Source organism: Betta splendens, chromosome 22, assembly GCF_900634795.4.
Source record: "Betta splendens chromosome 22, fBetSpl5.4, whole genome shotgun sequence".
NCBI lineage: Eukaryota > Metazoa > Chordata > Actinopteri > Anabantiformes > Osphronemidae > Betta > Betta splendens.
The window spans coordinates 6,159,736-6,176,845 of NC_040900.2; the positions used below are offsets into that span (position 1 = coordinate 6,159,736).

A 17,110-nucleotide genomic window follows, 5' to 3' on the forward strand; every position below is an offset into this window, starting at 1 on the left:
TTTAGTGAAAAATTTAACGCAAAATTCATTCTACACTAGACATAAAATGCTGTTATCAATATGTTAGACAGTTGTGTAGGTGTATCTATTTATGACTGATTAGTGTTTGAAATTTCAAAAAGTTGTGAAATATAAAATAGATTTAAATATTCTTATTGATTTATTTTGCCTAACCAACCAACGTCAAAACGTGAAAGCTGTTATATAATTTCATTGTTACTTATTCTTGTTTGTTATTTAAAACCTACATCATTTATTATTTGCTGTTAATTGCACGTCACACATTTATTCGTAGATTTTATGGATTAAAGTACATCACCAGTAATTCTGTGATGCTTTTATTGTGAAGATAATGCCGGAAAGGGGTAGCAGCCCTTTTAAGATGCAACCGCTTGTCTTTACTTCAGATTAACGTCGAAACGCTTTGCTTTGCAGTGAATTTGGCAGGCAATTAAATTACGCCTGTCGTTGAATCGGCGTGTTTGTTATACATCTGGTGTCTAGGTTTCTTTGCCATGAGCGACAACGAGAAAGATTTCCGGGAGAAGGTGAGTGGTTATTATAAGAAAATACCGTCGCTTACAAAAAGCACGTTAAGCTAAGCTAGCTATGGTTAGCTAGCTTAGCTTGTAACCTCTGTGGTGTTTGTAAGACAAGAAATGGAAATGCAATTGAAATCTGGCATCACGCAATTTATATATATTTATACAATGTTCAAGTATTGGTTTGCCCCAATGCACCCAATGGGATTAGTATCTATAACGTGAGTGATTTTCATCGTGGGTCAGATAAACGAGCTAGCTAAAACATGGGGCCTACTTGGCGCAGCAGTGGTTAAATGTGGCTGTTTCATTGAAGTGGCGCCTTCAATTTACCGCTCAATTGTTGTTTTGCGTTAAGGTTATTTGTTGAAATATCCCATCTACAACAACAGCCAAAATACAAATATTAGCTATGATCGGCAGTAGATGGCTTTTCATAACGTGCAGGTTTGTCACAGTACGTGGTAACGTTATTTTAGGAACAATGACTACCTTTAGAGCTGCAACTAAGCGTGTTCAGTACCGTATTTGCAGGGCGTTAAATTTACTGTAACCGAAGATCCAGTAACATATCTCAGATTAATCGAAACATAAAGTATTTTCTGGGTTTTCTTTTTTGACTAATCGGTGAGTTGAATGTGGTTGCAGCTCTAAGGATCATAGCAAACCAACATACAAACATGTATACTGTTGATCTGTTCTCCTAGTTTTGCTGCTGTTTTCTTTGTACCTTTTTGGTTATAACAGAAACCAACATGCCTTATCACCCTTGTTTGTTCTTTGTTAAGGTTGAGGTTGAAGAAAGAAAAACGCGGAAGACGTTTCAGATGTGAAGTTGTTATTGTTTCACGCTGATGGTGTTGATGCATGCTAATGTAATGGATGCTGAAAAGAAGCACTCAAGATCTATCCCCACTACTAGTGTTGTAATGGCAGATGGTAAATGGGGCAAGAGGAGGAAAAAAGAAGTCATAATGTCAAACAGAAGAAAGAAGAAATCAAGGGTTGTTTTGAAGTAATGAAGTTGAAGAAGTTATGAAGTTAAGATCAGAAGTTTACCTGGGTATGAGTAATTTCCTAACAGCCTGCTATGTTATACTATTTCATCTCGTTTCTTTCTTTTAAGCATGCACCGTTTATTTCCCACTCTATCAGAAACATCACTGGTCAATCCTTCCATTACTTTTAGGTTTATGTTTGTGCAGTTTTAATTATCAGCTAAATTACACAATATCTACTATATTTGTTGCAATCTGTGACCTTTGTGTAAATGAATAGCAATATCCTAAATATCAATCTCAAACCTTTTTGAAGGTCAAAATCTGGTGTACTCCTTCTGAAAGGGGCATCTGGAGGACAATCGCAGTCGCCTCCTGTCCCTTTTTTTCCTATTATTGGGAGATGTAGCATATTTCTTATCTCCTTATCTAATGTGTAGGACATGAGGCCAGGGTCAAGGAGTGCGTCCCCTCGAGGCTCTGCAAAGTCTGCCAGTCGTTCACCAGCATGCTCCAAAGATGGCTCCCGGCACTCTAGGTCCAGATCTCGTTCTCGATCTAGATCTAAATCCAGGTAATCCAAATAACACGTGAATCCAACATGCAGAAATGTTCTGAAATTGTTTTGTATGAATGGTGCATTATAAAATTTTGTTGTCGTGACTGTCTTCAGGTCCCGTTCTCATCGAAGCTCAAGAAGGCACTACTCCCGCTCTCGTTCCCGCTCCCACAGACACCACTCTAGGAGCAGATCTCGCAGCTGGGAGTACCGCCGCCGCAGGAGCCATAGTCGTTCCCCCATGTCAAATCGACGTAGACACATTGGCAACAGGGTATATATTCACAGCAGCATCTATTTTAGTTCTATTTTGTGAGAACCCTACTGACAGTAGGTTTGTGAGCAGCTACTCGGCAGTTTCAATTTTCATCTCTTAATAAAACTTTAAACATGCTATTTGGTTATATATGACCAGGAAAGGTCTTAGACAATTCTTCATTTACATTCTTTACATCCACAGGCCAACCCTGATCCAAGCACCTGTCTGGGTGTTTTTGGACTGAGTCTTTACACCACTGAGAGGGATCTGAGGGAGGTCTTCTCTAAATATGGCCCTTTGGCTGATGTCAACATTGTGTATGACCAGCAGTCACGTCGTTCAAGAGGCTTTGCCTTTGTCTATTTTGAAAGCTCTGATGATGCCAAGGAGGTGAGGAAAAGACTTGATTAAAGAGCAAATGAGCTGTAATATTGTATTTATTTTTAATCTTACTCGGCATAATGTCCATTGACATGTTTTATTTTGGGTTAGGCTAAGGAACGTGCTAATGGAATGGAGTTGGACGGCAGAAGGATTCGTGTGGATTTCTCTATCACTAAACGAGCTCATACCCCAACCCCTGGAATTTACATGGGACGTCCTACATAGTAAGTTGTTTTTTTTTTGTTTGTTTGTTTATTTCAAATATTTTTTAGAAATGTTCTTCACTGTAATGACTTAACTGAATTCTGTATTAACAGTGGTGGTGGAGGAGGAGGTGGAGGAGGTGGCGGAGGGGGAGGAGGTGGAGGAGGTGGTGGAGGAGGTGGTGGGTCTTCGCGGCGTGTCTCAAGAGATTATGACAGAGGCTATGAAAGAGGTTATGATCGTGAATATGACCGCGAATATGATCGAGAGTACAGATCATACAGGTGAGTTGTTTGTTTTTTGGTAGTAGTTAATAGGACAGTTTCTTTGTATTGACAGGTTTAGAACTATTATTGTTTTAAATTACATGGATAAAAACAGGTCGTGACTGAAAGCACTACAACTTCACTTACACAAAATTATGATAAACATAAGAATTAAATGCCATTTTTAAAAAAAAGGGGGTAATGTGTTTTGTTTTCTCTCCTCACAGACGCAGATCTCCTTCTCCTTATTACAGTAGAGGGTACCGCTCTCGATCCAGATCGCGATCCTATTCACCGCGTACGTCAAACCAAATATTTAAATTATAATTGTCATGAAGAATACGTTTTTATGCTTTTTATAATTAAAGTCTGGCAATTAATATATATATATATATTCTTTTTGCCCTCCCACAGGTCACTACTAAGACATGTCAACGGCAGATTTTAGATGCGTCATTGTTTATTTGTACGGCTTTGACCAGGTCTTTTTTCCCGTGATAGGCATTTTGGAATCGTGTGTGTAAAGTTAAACAAAATTTCCCCAAATTAATATTGTAGTGGTGAATCAAAATCATCACCAGATTTGTGGGATGAATAAGTGTATTGCCTGAACTGTAAGCTGACAACTGGAATAAAGTGTAAATGGGTAATGCTTTAGGTTTGCATTGAATACAGACTTATTCCTTCCTTGCTAAAATGCGAGATGGTTTCCAAGCTTCTAAAAACGAAGAAGTTTAAAAAGTCTGCTTGTAGGTGGATATTGAAGAAATTGGTTCAACTTTTTTTATTATTTTTTTAAAGGAGTTTTGTGAATGTTGTATCAATTTATCATAGTGTTTGCCAGAAACAAAAACTGGTGACAAACCTGTTTTTCTTGATGTTTTAAATGCTACATTTTTCTTGTTGAAAGTGTTTCCTGGTTGTATATATGCAATAAAAAGTCACTTGGGTCATTTGTTGTGTAGAATCACTTTATTGCACAGGCACAAATAGCAGCAGTGTTTATGTATAAAGCTACATCTTTAAATGTATGTAATGTAAATGTATAGTTTTTTTGTATGTTTAGAGAGATAAAATTTGGTACCTAGAAAACTGATATAGTCTGACAATGTTATTAGGTTTTCTTGACTAGATTGTTATGCTGGTATGTTAAATGTTTCATGCTCAAACTTCTTTAGTAACTGTGCCCCTTTAAGTACTTATTGTTTTTTGGTTTTGGAACTGCATTTAGCTTAATTATTGTTGATCACGTTTGCTGTCTTATTATGCCCTAAAGGGTGATTTAGTAATTTGAGGGTGGCGACATCTAGCGTTTCATCGTGATTAGGCGTTCGTTAAACGAAATTTACAAACCGCAAACGTAATGTGTCGCCTAAAAGATAAGTTATGACGTAGCCCTTTACCGACCAATCACAGGCGTCTCGCGTCAAAACACTTCCGCTATGCTCCTCAACTTGTCTTTCCACTGGAGCGGCCGATGTGACCAGATATCAGAGTGATTACCACGTAGCTCGTAGGCTAAGGACAGACGTAAAGGTAATAAACGAGGAGTTCCTCCATGCTAAAATGCGTTCGGGGGGATTTTTAACGAGTAGTTCATCCAGACATGACTGTACATGCAGACAGGCATAACTGCTAAGTGATAGCTAGGAGTGGTTGCTGTTAGCTGCTAGCTAACGTTAGCGTGGTGTGTTTGAATGAGCATATGACTGGAGCTGCAGCTACACGTTTTCAGCGGAGCTAGCTCACCAAGACTGAGCTACATGGCTATTTATAAGATTGAACTTTGGAAAAAAACTTATACATGAACAGTGTGAAGTCTCTTCGTGTACAGGCGTTATACTTACTGTAACATTTTTCAGATGCCCCCTAAAAAGGGAGAAGCCCCGAAGCAGCCACCATTGATTGGACGTTTTGGAACATCTCTGAAAATTGGGATTGTGGGATTGCCTAATGTTGGGTATGAACACATTCTAATTTATATGGCTCTACAAGGCTTGATTGTTTTTCAAATGAGTGGACATGGGATCACGAGTCAAACCCTGACTTTTGCATTTAAACCTTTGCTGCAGGAAGTCCACATTTTTCAACGTGCTGACTAAAAGCCAAGCTGCCGCTGAGAACTTTCCCTTCTGCACAATTGATCCAAATGAGAGCAGGGTACCTGTTCCTGATGAGCGTTTTGATTTCCTCTGTCAATACCACAAACCAGCCAGGTATGTGTTAGGATCCAACTGACTGCGGCTCTCTTGCTTATATAGAACTTCACTAATTACACACAACTGCTTGCAGTGGATGCAGAAGAAAACTATGAAACAAAGTAAACTAAACATATTGGAATACACTTTAACAAAATAAAAGGCACATACTCTAAACAGATAGAGACGTTCGGATGCTTCTCTTTAATTTTTGTTTGTGTTTTGAAACTTATTAGAGGAGGCAAGTTACTTAGTGGTATAAAAAAAGTCACATATTTTTGAATAATTAATTTAGACCGTATTGTAGTTCTGTTGTGTATCTGGCTAATGGTTCTTTTTCACTGTTTGCTGTATGTTTTAGTAAGGTACCTGCTTTCCTAAATGTTGTGGACATTGCTGGGCTGGTGAAGGGTGCTCACTCAGGACAAGGACTTGGAAATGCTTTCCTCTCCCACATCAGTGCCTGTGATGGCATTTTCCACATGACTCGTAAGTTGTTGTTATTGCTCCCCTCTGCAGCTGCTGCTTGGCAACAACTGGGTGGACAGGTGTCAGAAAGATACGTTAGAATCATTAATAGAGAGAAACAGCCCTGTGGTGAAGACATGAATTATGTTTGAATGCCTGATGCCTGTCAGATAATAACCATACATGCAATGTCAGCTTTGTATTTGACAGTGTGACACACAGCAGTCAGAACCATTAACAAATATGAGATGGTTGAAGTGAACAAATTATCTATGTTATTAAACTATAGGTGATGTTTTGTATTTTTATACATTTTTATTTTTTAGATATTTTTTGTATGCTCTCATTCCTAAAAACGTAGGTTATATACATCATTAGACTAACAATGCTTCTTAAGTTTATAGTTATAACAAAGACTTATAGTCTTATATGCAAGTGTTTGTAAAAAGCTATCAATGATTATGTGTTTCAGGAGCATTTGATGATGAAGACATTATCCATGTGGAGGGTAACGTTGACCCAGTGAGGGACATAGAGATCATCCATGAGGAACTGCGACTAAAAGATGAGGAAATGATCGCTCCAGTCATTGACAAGCTGGAGAAAACTGCAGTCAGAGGAGGCGACAAAAAACTGAAACCTGAATATGTTAGTGAACCTTGTTTCTTTCCTAAGCACCTGTTACACTTAAAGTGAACTGATAATTACTATGCGTACAATGTAATTAAAGTTGCCTGCTTATTGCCTGTTGCCTTCCTCAGGATATCATGTTAAAGGTGAAGAACTGGATCGTGGATGAGAAGAAACACATCCGATTCTACCATGAATGGAATGACAAGGAGGTATGATGTGTTGGTTTCTTAGGTCTAATCTGTCTATAAAAAATTGACAAATATATATTTCTAAAGATGGTTAGGAATTTGCTTAACAGTATTTTCAGTCTTGTGACCCAACTGCTTTTCTCCACAGATTGAGGTCTTGAACAAATACTTGTTTCTGACATCCAAGCCTATGATTTACCTGGTGAATCTCTCTGAGAAGGATTACATCAGAAAGAAGAACAAATGGTAGGTTCACTACCAATAACCCTAAATGTCTTAATGTCTATATCTTATATAGTCATATACAGTATATTAAGCTGTGTAGCATCCTGAAAGTTCTGTCTGTTTACCACAGGTTGGCTAAAATCAAGGAGTGGGTAGATGCTCATGATCCCGGTGCTATGGTTATCCCACTGAGTGGATCTCTGGAGTCTAAACTCCTGGATATGGAGGAGGAGGAGAGAGACAAGTATTGCGAAGAACAGAAGACACAGAGGTGAGAGATAAAGTCAAAGGACCAACAGCAGTATTAGGCTTTGATTATACTTTCTCTGTTATAATAAGTTTGTGGGTAAAGAACAAAAGGATCTTTGAGTTGACACTAACTAAATAAACTCTGGTTCATTGAATGCATTGAAAAATAATCGATTTAAACCTTGACTGTGTTTTCTAAGTGTTCTGACCAAAATAATAAAGACGGGCTATGCAGCGCTACAGCTAGAGTACTTCTTCACAGCGGGACCAGATGAGGTGCGAGCGTGGACTGTCAGGGTGAGTTCCTGTGTTTTTAAGCTCACAATGTTAATGAGCAGTAAATAACACAAGTATATTGTACTTGTTTATTAATGCATTACTCGACACTGCTTCTAATTAGCTAATGTTTTTTGTTGTAAATGAAGGTTAACATTTCATCAAATGAGTTTATCTTCTGATCTCTCTTATGCTAAAACCCAATATTTTGTTCACAACAAATGGAAATAAAACAGCGTACTGTATATCAAGTTATAATTAGTTTGCTTTCTTGGTGGCAAATTGGCATCTTGCAATTATACTGGTATTTTCCTAACCTTCTCAAACCTTTGAATTTAAAAAACACAAACTTGTTGATGTTAATGTTGAATCTGACAATTGAGCAACAACAGTCTATGACCACATTCCACAAGACATTTTGCAATGTCTGTCCCCAGATGGTCCTAAACTCGTAAAACAAAATAACATTACAAAAATCAAGAAGAAACTAGGAATAAAACAGTACAAAACAGTGATTTAAATAAATGGGTTACAATTTAATGTAGGTTGCAACATCGCATATTTACAGAGCTTGTCATGCAATTTTCCCTTTGTGGGACTAATAAAGATGTTTCTATGCTCCTCCTGTTCCCTCTAACAGAAAGGTTCCAAGGCTCCTCAAGCTGCTGGAAAAATTCACACTGACTTTGAGAAAGGCTTTATCATGGCTGAGGTGATGAAGTTCAGTGACTTTAAAGAAGAGGGCAGTGAAAGTGCCGTCAAGGTGTGTGTTTGTACAGTCAAATTAAAGGCTTGTATAAGTATGTTGTTGAAGTCTTGTTAATGTTTTTTTTTTTTTACTTTTAGCCAAAAGTCAATGAATACAAACTGTCCTCTTTCTTTTTTTGTTTTATTCTCTTTTCCTCAGGCTGCTGGGAAATACAGGCAACAGGGCAGAAACTATATCGTCGAAGATGGGGACATTATATTTTTCAAATTCAACACACCTAATGCTCCCAAAAAGAAATAATGAGGCTGCACTGTCATCAGAACGAAAAATCAGAATACAGCTTAGTCAAGACCCTAAGAGCTACCACTCACTGGTTTTCCTCCTCCTTTCTTAAGTTCAGAAGAACAACATGCATCCTTGGTTTGGGCAGAGATACTTAAGTGACCTTCCAGGTCTGGACCAGAATTTTTTTATCATTATTGTCATTCTGTATTTCTGTACACAGAACACATTCCTGTGTAAGATTGATTGCTTCCTTTCTAAATTAGCTCACAGAGTCCAAGCCTTATATTCCAAATTTCACTCTGAACAAAAGCTGCAACTGAAATAAAAACTGTACTCAATTTAATTTAAAATTTAAGCTTTCAAGAAACTACATCACTTTGACCTGTATATTCTTTTAAGACAAGACTAGGGAGTTGGTGAGCTTGCACTGTGGATCAGTGCTTGTGCACTTTTCTAAATGTCTTTTGATTGCATAAGCTACAGTGCTCTCAAAGGAAAGCAACTGAATGGTTTTGTTTATTTTGACTAAACCCAAATGTAAGACGGTTTCCTTCATGGTGACTGCGAATTAACTGACAGGGATTTAGATCCGGGTGAGTCTGTTAATTTGGTTTTTATTAATGGCAGATGTTCTGAAATTTTGGGTCTTAGAAAAAATTAGGAGACAGCAATAATGAGATATTAGATTAGGTTTGTAAACTATAGCCACACTAAGGTTGTCTTTGCTTAAAATTTGAAAAAATGATTGGTACTTTTTTAGTTTCTCCTTACTTACTTCACAGTCATAACACTTCAGACTAATACTTAAATGTATGGACTCGTTTGTATAACATTTGACCAGCAGGGTTTTTATTTTTAAGAGAAGGCCATCACTAAGTGCTAACACTCAAGGCCTAGTACTGTGCTGTATTCTGAACAGGAACGACGTTATTATGTGTTAAGGGCAAAGAAGGCATCCTTAACAGTGCCTGATCAGACTGAACAGAGAATGTTGTTGTACAAGCTGCTTTTATTGATTTATGTTTGGGCTCATAAAAAAACACAATGCTTCATAAGAAAACAACAACTATAGGATTGAACTTTGTATCATCTGGACTGCAACACTGCTTTAACATGCATCTTCACTGCCTCCACAGAGTAAAGTGTCCGTCATCCACTCAGCCAACATCCTGCCAAATTGTGGACATAAGAACTTAGCATTGTTTATGAATCATAATTAAGTTGCAGAGAATTGTGTTTACACAGCAGAAACTTTAATGGAGCAAGTATCTAATAGTTGTCAGCCTCATCAATATGCACCTCAATAAAAGGCAACTGATCTCTGTCACTGCTTTGTGTATTTCTGATTTTTAGTCATGTCAGAGGCAAGAGACTAAAAGAGGGCACGTGCAAGGAAAAACAAACATATAAAATGTTTATTTGTTATTGCAGAGATTACATCGGAAATTAAACTTGCGCAACGCAATGGGAAATATTGTTATACTATAAATAATAACTACACAAACAACTAACAGCTGCTAAATTTGCTAAACTGTATCGTCACGGGCAAAATGCTGGGCCAACCAGCAGTGTTTATGCAATAATGGAGGGCAACAGTCCGTTTAAAACCACACAGGCGCCCAAAACTTTAAAACGGGCTCTCGTCGAACGGCTAATACCGAATCATGGCGAATGGGAACAACTATTAAATGTATTAAAATATACGAACAATGTGTCGAAAATATGACTTTATTTTTATGTAAAGCAGCCACCATATAAAGTATAATTTCAACGTAAATACTGCTGATTGTCGATTATGTGTTCAAATTTAACAACTACATTCTTTCTCTTTCTCTCAACAACAAACAGGAAACACACGTCCTACAAAAAATGATTGGCAGTCTGGTAAAGCCGTCCACGTCTCGTGGATCCCAGCGCTCAGCCAATAGGTTTAGACAAGAAGGGCGGGACTTCCTGCACTGTGACGCAAATTTGACGGTCAAGCTTGTTAGTCCCACCTTTTTGTGTTTCCCGCACCGTCAATCAAAATAGAAAAAATCGACCCGAATTCACCGATCAACACTAGCCCGCCTTTGATAAAATAATCATGTTCGGAGTTTAGTTGGTCAGATAATCCTCTCGGTTACTACCATTCACGCTATGACTGGTACGTAAACATTTAACGCATCGAAGCGTGCAACTAATCGGTGAGTTTGTGCAACCTACAGCGAAGCAAGCTGCGTCTTTTTATCTTTTGCTCTGCTGCTAACTAGCTAGATATGGTTAGCCAGCTAAGCTAGCTGGCTAGCCACGGAGTTGATAAAGTAAACAGTCAATCTGGCCCGAAAACGCGTCTGAATCTCAGCTGCAAAGTTGAATTTCGCAGTCAGCTCCTTTTGGACTGGAGAGTGGGGATGCTTTGCGGGCTTTTCTGGGAGGCAGGAGTTGAAGATTACAGAGTTTTGCTGAGTTTCCCCCTCTTTCCTTGCTAGCGCCAGAGCAGCCTCTGAAACAAGGAGAAATGGCGTCCGCGGACGTGGACAGCAGTCAAAGCGAGTTTCTGCAACCCGGCGGCGCAGCGGAAACACAGGTATCCGACATTTTCTAGCCCGTCTTTCTCGCTCGCCTACGATTGCAGGTTGTGTTTTTGAGAGCATGAAGTTCACACGTTTTAAAATTTTGATGGCATGGGGTGAAAGCCGTACACTTCCTGTGTTCCCCTCAATAACGGCCACCCACTTTACCCCTGTAAAACCCGCCCATAGTGGGTAGGACACTGAAGTCAGTCACTTGGGTCGGCTCGCTGGAAGATAGCCGGTGTACCTTGGGCTTGGATGTTGTAGGGGTGTGATAATCTTTCAGGGATATCGTCCATAATCAAAACAGCAGCGTTCAGTGGTGTTGCAATAGCCACCCCTCCCCCACACCGTCCATTTCTTAGCCTTAGTTATCATCACTCTATGCTGGCGCGTTCCTGTTTGATCGCCAAGCCTATATGATCCCCTTAGCACACGATTCACTCTGGATTCGATTTAGTAGCATTTTTTTTTGAAAACACATCTGATGTTCAGAAAATAGCCTCGCTGGCTCCCGTTGCCTTCTAGCTAACGCTAAAACTACCCACTGTCTTCATGTAAAAGTGCCGTCTGCTCTTGTTAATCAGAATATTAATCCCCCCCCCCCCTCCCAGACAACAGACATGTCAGCCATTCAGCTGACGGGTTCAGACCGATGGGGAGTGTTGACTCCTGTTTCAGCGGGGAAGGAGGACCAGGGGGTTGTTCACATTCCAAACTCTGCAACAGTCACGTCCAACGGGCAGTATGTGCTTCCTATTGGGAGTCTTCCCAGCCAGCCCATTTATGTTACAGCATCTGGGAATGAGGTTGCAGCCAATGGAGTGTCTGGCATTCAGTATCAGGTAAAAATGAGACAAAACATGATAATTAAACCGTGTGTGTTTTATTTGCTGTAATGCTGTAAACCACTGCTTTTCCTCAGGTTATCCCCCAAATCCAAAATGCAGACGGGACGCTTGCAGGATTCTCAACGCAGGGGTTGGATGATGGCACTGGACAGATCCAGCTCCTACAAGATGGCAGCCAGGGCACAATCGGCATCAGCTGTGCCACGTCTGCATCCACAGACCTCCTGACACAGACGGGACAAGTGCAGTCAATTCAAGGGGTCTCGCTAGCTACTGGGTCAGCATACACTAGTACAGTACCTGTAGGGCTGCCCGGCAACATAACATTTGTCCCAATAAACAGTGTGGATCTGGAGTCGCTGGGGCTCACTGCAGCACAGACAGTTCCTATTGCAACAGGGGTAACAGCTGAAGGTCAATTGATCATGAGCAGCCAGCCACTGGACAGTCAGGATAATGGTGGCAAACAACAGCTGGTGACAGTGAGTGATGGCAATGCCAACCAAGAGCTCTACGTGCCAACCACCACTACTTCCTCGTCCAACTCTTCCCAGCTTCCTGAGACCATAGATGGAACCGGGGTTCTGACCCAAGCAACTGCCGTTTCCGCAGGCGTGTCTGACCCCTCCTCATCAGAGAACTTCAACTCTCACCACCACTTGCAGCAGATCCAGGTCAGAATGCCTCTGATGACTTTATGCATATAGTTCACTGAATCAGATAAATGAAAATATGTTGAACCAAAAAATGTTCTAAATAAATGATCTATCCAACTTTTAGTTTTTTTGTTTTAAGACACAGTTGCTACTTACTTGCCCATATAATTGTTTTGCATGTGCATGCATGTACAGTCATTCCAATTAGAAAGAAAACCTTATAAATACAATACTATTTTAGCAAATTCCAGTGATCAAGGTTCTTGTGTCTGGAGGTCAAGCATGTTCCTAGTATGCAGTAAAGACCTTAACACTTTTTTTTATTATATATGACATTTAGATGACATGACGTTTAAACATATGCTACTCTCTCGCCTTTTGGGTGATTGTGATTCATTTAGCTTTGAACTGTATTTCTGCAGGTCTCATCTGCCAACTCCACCCCTATCTCACAGCCAATACTACAACTGTCCGGGGACAGTCAGGCACAGGTAGCCCAGGTGGCTCAGGGTCAGGACCTGACTGCAGCAGGCCAGACTTTACAGAGTGTACAGCTGGTCAACCCAGGAACCTTCCTCATCCAGGCGCAAACCGTCACAGCTACCGGACAGATCCAGTGGCAGACCTTCCAGGTAAAATAATACAAGCTAAAAATCAGGAACATTGCCTGCTGAAAGCATGTTGTATATTGTGCAGTGTTGCAGTACTAATGTGTATCTGATATTTTTGTAGGTTCAGGGTGTTCAGTCACTCCAGGGGCTCCAGTTGCCCCAGGGGCAGGGGCAGGCCCAGCAGCTGACTTTAGCCCCAGTTCAGACTCTCCCTCTGGCCCAATCAGGACAAGTCAGCCTACCCAACCTCCAGACAGTCACAGTCAGTTCTGTTACACAAAGCGGAGTGCAGTACACGCAGGGAGAGGATGCAAACAGTCCAACTGGTATGGGACATGTGCATTTACAAATGTTTTTACTATGTGAACATTTTAAGTTCTCATGTTTAATACTACTTCTTCCTCTTTTAGATATCCAGATAAAGGAAGAACCTGACTCAGAAGAGTGGCAGCTGAGTGGAGACTCCACGCTAAACCCAAGTGACTTGAACAACCTGCGTGTTCCAATGGGAGAAGAAGACATGGACGCACAAGGTGGCGAGGGCAAGAGGCTCCGCAGAGTAGCCTGCACCTGCCCCAACTGCAAAGAGTCTGGAGGAAGGTGAGAGATGCAGCATTAAACATCATCACATGCACCTACATTGCTCATTTATACCAGTTTGTGTTAAACTCTAAACCATCCATTGCATCTAGTTTCACAGTCTGTGTTTAAGCTAAACTGGTTTTAAATCCTGTTCTCTTGTCATTTCAATGCAAATCCTTGTTGGCGTGGAAACGCATCTATTCAAATATGAAATGCAAATGTATTGGCTGCATCACTCCTTTGTATTTTCAAACAGCCTTTTGTTTTGTTTTTTCCCCAGCATTTCTGTTATTTATGGTCCACTCATTATTGTCTGTTATTTTCACTTTGTCCCACAGGGGTTCAGGCGTAGGGAAGAAGAAGCAACATATCTGCCACATTGCCGGCTGTGGGAAGGTTTATGGGAAGACGTCCCATCTCCGAGCTCACCTGCGCTGGCACAGCGGAGAGAGGCCCTTCGTCTGCAACTGGATGTTCTGTGGAAAGAGGTTTACGAGGAGCGACGAGCTGCAGAGACACCGGAGGACACACACAGGTGAGACCAACCTCACACAGCCACAAACCTCACCAGCACCTCCCAGCATGTTCATTTCAAGTGATTTGCAAGTAGACGTACCAGTAGAGCTAATAGACATTTAGCTTTTTATGTTGTGGCAGGTGTGGGAACATTAAACAGCTTTGTGCCTGTTGATGTCACCAGGCACCCTAAAAATAGGATTGTTAACAGAAGCAGTTCTACTAGAAACAATTGGCAGAATTCTTTGTGCTCGTTGTGCAAGTCTGAGCTATAGGTTTGCCTGAGGTTATTGTGACAGAAGATGTTCGACCAGTTATTAATTGGTTCATGTATTTACATCAGTCCTGGGAGAGTTGAAAGGGTGTGTTCAGACTTTATTATTATGCTCAACACAACAAGTTTTCATCATCACTACAGAAAGGCCCATTTTCTTCATACTTCATACCACATTCTGTGTGTGCTTGGTCTTTTACATGTCTGCTGCTGCCAGTAGTGTGTGATAATAAGGGGTGTTGTGATATAGAGATAAATCTGAAGTTAAGGTGAGACGTTGTGTCAAGATAAACTTATGACTTTAATAGTGAAATCATCTGTTTCTTCGGCTACATATTTCACCATTATGTTGAGCCAACCTTTCATTGGAAACACACCAGCCGCAGCTTGTTTTGTTCTGTCATCGTAACATTACTGTTAGTTAGTGACTGATGATCTGAGACACTGTTTAGCATTTAAAGCAGCAAACGAGCGACCCACAGGCAGAGCAGAGCGTAGGTAAATAATGGTGTAGGCAGCGGATGCAGATGGTGCCGTTCTGTGAGGGAAACGCTGCTGAATATTAACTAATAAGTGTAAGATATGCAAGTGGGAATAACAGTTAATTATAACAAGCTAAAGTTTGTAGTTATGCTGTTTGTTTCATGGCTTACGTCTACCTGTCTGTCTAACCTTACGTTTGTGTCGACGTCACAGGGGAAAAGAAGTTCGTGTGCACAGAGTGCTCCAAGAGGTTCATGCGGAGCGACCACCTGGCCAAGCACATAAAGACTCACCAGAATAAGAAAGGCGGGGTCAACTCCTCCACGTCCCCCACCACCACAGACGCCGTCATCACCGCAGACGGAACCACGCTCATCCTCCAGACCGGCACCGGCCATGATCTTGTAGCCAATCAGGAGATCCCCTTGCAACTGGTCACTGTGGCACCCGGTGAGGTCATGGAATGAGGAGGTTTATCGGGGCGAGGTGGCTTTTTGAAAACTGGCCTGTCACATGGACCTCTCTTGCTCTTCTCTTCCTTTTTTTTTACATATGAATATATACATAAATATATATGACAAATATATATATTTTAAGTAAGCGTTATCATGACTTTATGGTTTTTGCAGTCTTTTTATAGGCAGGCAAAAAACATCAATATGTGGTTGCTATGTACACAGACACCGATACACACAAATAAGAAGACATGCATTAACACTCAGACAACATGAATACTCAACACAGTGAAATGCCTTATTTTGTATCATACTCTTGTATAAAATGCTGGAGGTGCATGTGTTATTTTAAGCTTTGCAGATGATGTAACCGTAACGGATATAAATGTTTGTGAAACGGGGATGATGATGGTGAGAAGGCGCTGAGGAAGAAGTCGGCCTCTGGAATATGATTTAGCGTCTGTCTCTGGCAAAACTAACCGAGCTGGCGCTTAAAAACACGAACAGGCAGTTTGACATTTTGGGAAATTTGCTTGTTAATGTTCTCCTGTAAAATATGAATGCTAGCTGCAGCTTGACGTCTAGTATCAGGACTGGAACCAGAGGGGGCTAAGCTGGCGCTGCTGATTGGGTAACATATGATTTTAACTGTGTAATTGCACAAAGCCAAAACCTTTCCTTTTGCTTTGTACTGATTAAACAAACAGGATACTATGTAATAATCAGCACGAAAGTTGAGCATTTTTCCCAAAACGTGGAACCTCTCCTGTGACCGCTGCAATGGTGATGCTGATGTCATGGTTTAGAGAAAGCAGGTGGCAGCGATGCTGTTGACTGAAGCTTTTCACCTCAGGAGGAGTAAAAGGAGGTGCGAGCAGTTCTGAAGGGCAACTTCTTCCAGCATCTGGTCAGTTTGAACAGAATGTCTCATCTGTCCTCTCAAGCACACGCTACTGTGCTTTTCCACGTCAAAACACGTCTTTACTTTTCTTCCTATACACGCTATATTTTTAAATGTAAATGCACATTTTTTTTCTTCTATGTATCTTTGCTAAACTGGGTGTCGTCTAAACTAAGCCACACTGGTGATCATGGGTTTTTAAAGTGTAGAACGGATACCTCTGAATTCCAGCAGGGCTTTTAATTGTCAGATGCACACGGCTGCAGAAGGAGAACGTGCAACCGTGTTGCCATGTGAAGCTAGAAACGGACAAGCCTCACGGGCGTCTTTGTCATCTTACATTCCAGTCGGATAACGGATGATGTGGGGTAAGTTTTGCAATAAATGCTCTGTTGGTAATTCTGGCCAGATGTCACTCAAGTCAAAAGGAAAACAATCATGCCATTTTTTATTATTATTTTAATTAATGTAATCTTTTCCTCAGTTTGTCCTTATGTAGCATTCATTTACATGTATATTATCTTATTTTCACCTTGTTTATAGAAGCCATTACTTAGTTAACTGAATTTGTTTTATCAAAACCTTAAGTGATTTTTTTTAAAGAATTGGTGTAAAAATTGAATGTTACCTTTTGTAAAACCTTTTTTCAAATGGATCACAATAAAAGCCTAAAACCTTCCAGTAACAGAATCGATGTACAGTATCCAGCATGTTCTTGTACAGTATAAGAACAAGCTAGATGTGTTTTCCATAGCTTCAACAGACTGCAGAACTGTAAGTAAT

At 40.5% G+C, this 17,110-nt stretch overlaps 3 protein-coding genes across 6 annotated transcripts; all 3 read left to right on the forward strand.

Annotated features, from left to right (window-relative positions):
- The first annotated feature begins 363 nt into the window (after positions 1-363).
- Positions 364-4,165, forward strand: LOC114849062 (transformer-2 protein homolog alpha-like). Of its 3 annotated transcripts, XM_029140100.3 has the most exons (9): positions 378-548; positions 1,331-1,605; positions 1,981-2,114; positions 2,214-2,373; positions 2,560-2,748; positions 2,851-2,966; positions 3,060-3,230; positions 3,440-3,510; positions 3,627-4,165. In XM_029140100.3, the coding sequence occupies exons 3-9, from the start codon at positions 1,984-1,986 to the stop codon at positions 3,635-3,637; spliced, it is 849 nt and encodes a 282-aa protein (XP_028995933.1). In that variant the 5' UTR covers positions 378-548; positions 1,331-1,605; positions 1,981-1,983; the 3' UTR covers positions 3,638-4,165. The 3 variants fall into 3 exon arrangements, with proteins under 3 accessions (XP_028995931.1, XP_028995933.1, XP_028995932.1); XM_029140098.3 differs by lacking the exon at positions 1,331-1,605 and having other exon boundaries at positions 364-548; XM_029140099.3 differs by having other exon boundaries at positions 1,331-2,114.
- A 437-nt stretch (positions 4,166-4,602) lies between these two features.
- Positions 4,603-9,770, forward strand: ola1 (Obg-like ATPase 1). Its single transcript, XM_029140088.2, has 11 exons — positions 4,603-4,748; positions 5,075-5,172; positions 5,285-5,428; positions 5,772-5,899; positions 6,351-6,526; positions 6,640-6,720; positions 6,848-6,945; positions 7,055-7,195; positions 7,374-7,470; positions 8,090-8,212; positions 8,357-9,770. The coding sequence occupies exons 2-11, from the start codon at positions 5,075-5,077 to the stop codon at positions 8,456-8,458; spliced, it is 1,188 nt and encodes a 395-aa protein (XP_028995921.1). The 5' UTR covers positions 4,603-4,748; the 3' UTR covers positions 8,459-9,770.
- A 156-nt stretch (positions 9,771-9,926) lies between these two features.
- Positions 9,927-17,008, forward strand: LOC114849055 (transcription factor Sp3-like). 2 transcript variants are annotated; one of them, XM_029140083.3, is made up of 9 exons: positions 9,927-10,629; positions 10,915-11,012; positions 11,613-11,843; positions 11,924-12,523; positions 12,928-13,137; positions 13,238-13,442; positions 13,527-13,716; positions 14,037-14,233; positions 15,185-17,008. In XM_029140083.3, the coding sequence occupies exons 2-9, from the start codon at positions 10,944-10,946 to the stop codon at positions 15,436-15,438; spliced, it is 1,956 nt and encodes a 651-aa protein (XP_028995916.1). In that variant the 5' UTR covers positions 9,927-10,629; positions 10,915-10,943; the 3' UTR covers positions 15,439-17,008. The 2 variants fall into 2 exon arrangements, with proteins under 2 accessions (XP_028995916.1, XP_028995915.1); XM_029140082.3 differs by having other exon boundaries at positions 9,927-10,589.
- Positions 17,009-17,110: the final 102 nt, after the last annotated feature.